Raw genomic sequence first — 6,854 nt, 5'->3', positions numbered from 1 at the left:
CTAGTACTATGTAAAAAAGAAGATTAAACTTTAGGCAAGAAGGAGAATATACTGCCATGATGACTTCATAACGACATCTTAAAGATACAGTCTTTAACTCACGGGCGTCAAACATAAGCGTAGCCAGTGCTGCAGCCAGAATATTAATACAAGTATGCTTTTTTTTTTCTTTTGGGGTTGCCAGGTTTGCCAGGGTTTTCCAGCATGTTTGGGAAGAAGAAGAAACGGCTGGAGATCTCAGCTCCGTCTAACTTCGAGCACCGGGTCCACACGGGCTTCGACCCACGGGAGCAGAAGTTCACCGGCCTGCCACAGCAATGGCAGAGCCTCCTGGCAGACACTGCCAATCGGCCCAAGCCCATGGTGGACCCCTCCTACATTACCCCCATACAGCTGGCACCAATGAAGGTACATTACAACCACACAGACTCTAGCAATAGAGACAAATCTTTATCACTTCCAGCCTGTTGCTTACCTTTCTCACATCTTTCTCTTGCTGTTCATCCCTCTGTTTCTCCTCCACTTTTACCCACACACGCCGTGTCTATGTGAACTTAATTATGAACTTTTTTTCTTCTCGCCTCTCCTTTTTATTGCTGTCTGTGCTTTCTCACCCTCTGTAAATGTCTGTCACCTCAGTGTTTTTGTCTCTTACTGCTTCCCTCTCCACCTGTTGCACACTTTCCTCAGAGGCAAAATAGAGAATTCTCCATACTATCTGGCCACTTCACACTGTTTAAATGTCTCTATCAAATCGGAAATGGTAATCATATTGTTGCTTATTATGATGCTTTAAGCCTACATTAAACATTTTTGTGAACACTGATTGACTCCCTCTTGCCACTAAAGCTATAGAACTAATTGTAGTAGACTGTGTTGCATTACAGTTTAGCCTCTTATATTTCAGTGGGTTAAAAAAGTAGTGGCACCCACCCAGGAGACATGTTGTGGATAAACAGTGGCTACGCTGGCCACCTACTAACCTATCCACTAACTAGATAGCACACTTGTGTTTGTGTCATCACACCATTTATGATCCCTGGTCATAAGTCAACTGACATTACCGGCCAATTAAAAAGGGCAAAAATCACAAAAGAATCTTAACAAATGAATAACAAAACACTATTTTGATATTTTTCTAAGTGCTTGCGACCAAGCGACCAGATGCCTATGAATCTGATTTGCATGTTCACAGCAGACGTATGTGCTGCTTTCGTAAAAGTCCGGTGGGATTTTCAGGTTGTTTGATATGGACTGCATGTGTGAGAGGAGTTAGACATACACACCACCCATATTTGTCTTTCCAGCCTGTGTCAGTCCAGAATTGTTTAATGTAGTGTCTGTGTGATTTTATAAATGTTTTCCATTACATGATGCCTCTGTGATTTCAAACTGATGTGTCTTTTCATTCGCCTTACCTCCCCTGTGATTGTGATTGTGTGTCTCCTCTTCTCTCCGAGTGTCTCCTCTGATGTGTTGTTGTTCATTGGCGCTCCTTAACATATCACTTTGACACATTTGACCAACTGTTGCCAGTTATAGCCACACTTGACCACTTGATGATTTGCTCGTTGATATTTCTGTGCACCTTTCCACTGTGTGTTGTTTTTGGGTCTAATGGGCCTTTACAGGGTCATTGTTTATAATGTGGCAATTATTCTCTTTTAAAGTGGTCCAAGCATACTGAAGAGGGCCAGTGCTTTGAAATTTAGGACCCTTTTTGCCTGATCGGTGCTGCAGTACAACTTACTGCTGCGTACACCACTTCTGTTGCCCTTGTACTGTAATATGTCAGGAATGAATTATCCCCCAAGAAACATTTGAATTTTAAACAAATTTTCCATTTTTGTAACTGAAAGCTCATAAAGCGTAACACTACAAGTCAAGGTTCCTTTTAAATAAATGACAAAGCTTGAGACTAAATACACTGTTAGTCTCTCAGGAACTGCTTGCAGGTCCTGCTGACAGGGAAATCCAAGCAGACAAAGCTCTGTTACAGAGAACAGCAATATGCCACAGGAGATATCTCTGAAGAGGGGGAAACAAGAAAATAATTCTCTTGCTCTCTTCACAGATATCTCCCAAGAAAGTCCGGTCATCCGAAACGCCGTTGCCCAAAGTATGACTTCCTCTTCCCTTCTGACCCCCACACTCACCTCACCTTTTTTTTTCTTTTCTTTTCTCCAAACGGTCGCTCTCACACAGTCACAATCCCGCTGTTTTGTTTCCACATCTCTCCCCCACGTGCCTGCTGCCATGCATTCAGGTGGAGGTGATGTGTCAGCAGGAACAGGGAGAAACACAGAGAATGGCTCCACACACACACACACTAACACATGACATAACTACATTGCTCTGCCAAGTCCTTTGTTAGACCTCATCTCCACTCTTTTGTTTCATTCGCATGAAAAGAAAACATGAGATCAACTGCAGTGGCATGCTCCCCTCGTTTCTCCCCTTTTGCTATGGAGCATCATTGATGATGATGATGATGATGATGATGATGATAATCATAATGATGATGATGGGTGCTGAGATGTGAAGTGCATGTTGCCATGACAGCTGATTCTGCTCTACTGGAAGCTGTCACTCTGTAGAAACTAGCTCAAAAGGGTTTGCATGTGTTAGAAAAACCCTTCGATCCACCCTTTAATCTAACCCAATCACTTCCTCTCCTCTCCTCTCCTCTCCTCTCCCCTCCTCTCCTCTCCTCTCCTCTCCTCATTATACTTATGGCTCCTAATCAACAAAATGATTAGAACGTGAATGAGCTGAAAAGATATTTCACATCCTGGAGACAGTTGGTAATATCCAAATCTTTCCTCCAGCTGTTTTGTCGGTTTCTGAGCACTTAAGAGTTCTTGCTTTAATTAACAGGCTTCAGTACGGCATGCCTAAATCTGCCATATCTGCTTATAGCTCAGGATTAAATTAACTAATAATCCAGCAGGTGGGTAATAAAATATTTGCCTTAGTTTTGTCTATATTCACGCAACCACATGTACCATGAGCCAGCTCTAGTTTGTGAAAGAAACATAAAAGGCGTGTGCAATATTGAGATCCTCTTTTGGTATAGATCCAAATCCCATCTGAATCAGCCTCTAGTTTAAGTCTTAAGCTGGTAGAACAATGTTAAAAGTAGCTAGAGATTGCTCAGAATTCAGGGGGCACTTCGCTCCCATATCAAATCCAAAGGCTTTCGCTGTCACCTGCAGTGCGCGTAGAAAGAATAAATACTAGCAAATATGTGTGCAAGTCTTGTTTGAGCGTGCTATTTGAAAGAAGCAGATAACATAAGAAGCTCTGCTGTTTGCACGTTTAATGGCTTCAGTGACACAACTCAGGCTTTCTTTTGTGTAAAAGCCTGTTTAGAACTTGTGATTCTTTTAATGGTACATTTTCTGAATACGGCGCTGATTTTCTAAGGTTTTTTGTCCAGTATTTTCTCAGTGCATTATACTGGTGTTGTGAGTGCTAGATTTGGGTACAAAAAAAGAAAATGTGTAGTGTAAACCTTTGGTAAACTGGATACTTTCAGGGCAAGTCTCTAGGAAATGAATGCAAGTCAGTGTAGTGATGTATGTGTAGTGATGTGTCCTCTGAAGGGATGTAAACATGAGGGGGGGTGTGTGTGTGTGTGTGTGTGTGTGTGTGTGTGTATTTGACCCTGACTCCCAAGGTGGGCTAGGTTATTTATAGTGTCTCACCCATGGCCTGATATCCTTCTCTCCAGCTTGCCCTGACACTTGATTGACATAAGGCTTCCTCTGCTTGGCAGACTCCCCCAGCTCTGTCTACTTAGTGTTTATAAGTTTGTGCATATAGACACACACACGCACACACACGCACACACACACACACACACCAGGTGGGCCTGGATGAGTCGGTCTCTGGCAAACGTCCAGTGCTGTCCTCACCAAACAGTATAGAGGAACAGAGTACAGTAAAATGTCAGCACGGTATCTTTGTGTCTTTGTGTGCATGCGTGTGTGTATATGCTTTTTTTCATCTGCGTGCTAAGCAGTTAAGAGAGGCCGGCACGGCCATCATGCTAAAATAACTACTACCTCTGCCCCGTGGCTTTGAGCGCTCATCGTTTATTCACAAGGCCTTGTAGCCTTGTTGTCAGACTGCTCATCTCAGCTGGGCATTAGTATTGCTTGAAGCTTTAGCTCTCATCTCTGTTCTCCCCCTTCTCCACCCTCCGCCTTCACTAGCCCTTAGCACACATGTTAATCCAAAAGTATAAGCTAACACCATGCCCTAAGAGCATTTGCATGTTTTAAACATTGTGCTCTTAAAGCTTCTTTATTTTGAGAATTTAATGTGTCTGGTGGTGCATAAGTAAGTGCACTGTGACAACTCATGCAAAACATCTTCATTGTTAGTTTGTATTTCATTATTGAAGTGTGAGCGTGTATGCGTGGGTGTGTGGGTGAGCATGCGATCCAAAGCTACATGTGTGTTAATGTGTTGCACTCATTAACACTAGCAGGGGCAGTGCTACGGCTATTATTAATGCCAGGCTAATATTACACCTTGACTTTGACACCCTCAAATTGCAGACCCCTATAGAGCTGAGAGAGTAATTTACCATGATGGTGTCTCTGTGTGTGTGTGCGCACGCTTGTATGTGTTTATAAATGTTTGTGTGTGTATTTGTGCGCATTGGCCACTTAATCCTATCTTCTTGTTCCTATTTGCTTATGTTTCCTCAGCCGTCAGCCAATATCAGATGTTTCCGTTCGTGTAAAAAAGAAACTAAATGACCTCCACAGAAAAGCTCACAGTGAAAAAAAATAGGAAAAAATGTTTCCATTTCTTTCAAAAGTAAATGTTTGTTTCATATCCACGTCTTATGAAACTTATATGTCTCATATTGTGATTTTTCTCATGCAGTTTTCTTCTGAAGTGTAATATTTTTTTATTATTTTCTTTTCCATCTGGAAGGTGACATATATAATAGCAAAGAAGTTTAGTTTGAGCAGATTACCAGCTGTGCCGTGTTCAGCAGTATTACCTGCTTTGTTTGGACTTCATAAGAAGCCAGCATTTTACTTTACATTTAGGTCAAGTCCAGACAACTTGCAATGTGTTGTGTTGTTACTTGTTACCAACAAGTTACCAACAAGTAACAGTTTTGAAAGCTAAAGTGATGTCGAAATACACACACACACACACACACACACACACACACACACACACACACACACACTACAGATACAGGCTCTGTACCCTGACAATATAAAGCTGATTCAGTGACAGTGAAAACCCCTCTGATTTAAACACAGTAAAATGCTGGGCAAGTACAGGTCTTGCAGTTAAAGCTACATGTCGCCAGACAGATTTACACTGGTCTCATTATGCTGCAGAAACAATGAAAACCAACATTTTAGAGGGTGTTTTTGGTGGATTCATCAATCTATATAGTTGTTTTATCACAAACGTTATCAAAATAACCCTCAAGGCACTGATGTTAGCATCAAGCCAGAGTAAAAATAAAAGAGAACATGAGGATTTCATAGAGAGCTAAACCATAATGATTTCTGAGATCAACCGAGAGCTTATTCCTCTTAATTCTGCAGGAGCTGTAGAGGAAAGATATTCACAATCAAAGATAATAAGTGGACCCAGGGGGCTAGCACTTTTGCAACATATCTTTAATACTGCTCTCATCTTTGCATAACACGTTCTTGTTCTGGATCAAGCTTAAAAAATGTATTTTCTCATATCTAGTACTGTCGTCCATCTTTTGACAGCAAACACAGCAAATCTATTTGTCGTCATATAAATTTCACTCTCATGCCATGTGGGTGGGAAGCTAATGCGGTTGTAGTTCAATGGCCTTAGCTGATCTTCAGGTTTCCAAAGATGAATCAGATCAGGGAGTTCATGAATGGAGACATTTGAAAGCTTGTATTGAATCGGTGAAGGACTGTTGCATCAATTGCTGTTAATAGAGGTAAATGAAAAGCGTTTAGATTACACACTCATAGTAACATCTCAGTTTCCTTGGTTTGAATTATCGTGTTGGTACAAATGAATAAGATGGCATTTCAAGAGAGGATGTTGATGTTGGTGTGACTGCTCTTAAAAGCACAAGAGAATCATGGGGTCATTAGTTAGGCTTTCGTTGGTGTTTCCACTTCAGTGAATCTGTGTGAATGGGCCCTGTGGTGTTTGTTGTCACGTAAAGTAGGGCTTAAACTATAATTCCCCAGCTATGCATGTGGACTCTGAGCACACCTGAAAGAAGCACGTAAACAACTACTTTCAACTAAATCGTGCCCATATTATATTATTTGACCTTAGTGACCAGTAATGCTGTGTATGCTGCTGACTGGGCATGTGGTCTTTTCACTTTCTCAGCTCCAGACTTCATCACAGGAATTCACTGACCAGTAGGCAACGTCATGACGGCCCTTTACGTCTGTGGTTTACACATTAGAACCAAAGTAAGAAGTTCAAAGTGCTGCAAAAGTACATTAACATTACGTGTTTTCAAGCAACCAAGCTTTACATTTGAAAGTAGAAAAATAGTGAAGGTTCAGAGAGCAAATGTAATGTGTACCATCTTCAAGAGAAGTCCTGATTAAAAGAGGAAGTACGGCCACAGGAGTCACACTAAATACAGTTTGGGGAAAAGTACTTCTAATAATAGTTCACCTTTTTAGAAAGCTGTCAAACCTTAGTGGAGGACTGATCACATAAACGTACACATTTTTAAACATGCTAATCATGTATCAGCAGCACTTAAAGAACTTAAGTGACCACACTTCAAAATAAAAGTCTCTTTCAGGACATAAAAGAACTTTTCCAGTTCCCGTTTCCATGTCGAAGCGTATGCAAAAGGA

The 6,854-nt window shown here is 41.3% G+C and overlaps 1 protein-coding gene across 1 annotated transcript in view; it reads left to right on the top strand.

Moving 5' to 3' along the window:
- The first annotated feature begins 204 nt into the window (after window positions 1–204).
- pak5 (p21 protein (Cdc42/Rac)-activated kinase 5) overlaps window positions 205–6,854 on the top strand; it is a 39,446-nt gene continuing 32,796 nt past the window's right edge. The window contains exon 1 of the mRNA XM_085373591.1: window positions 205–408. Within this exon, the coding sequence (XP_085229717.1) occupies window positions 205–408 (204 nt within the window). The remainder of the gene's footprint in view (window positions 409–6,854) is intronic.

Source organism: Diplotaxodon limnothrissa, linkage group LG15, assembly GCF_057381915.1.
Source record: "Diplotaxodon limnothrissa isolate DT_005_m linkage group LG15, D_limnothrissa_male_GT1.1, whole genome shotgun sequence".
Lineage (NCBI taxonomy): Eukaryota > Metazoa > Chordata > Actinopteri > Cichliformes > Cichlidae > Diplotaxodon > Diplotaxodon limnothrissa.
Note: the sequence above shows the minus strand (reverse complement) of the source record. Positions and strands in the feature narration are given on the sequence as shown.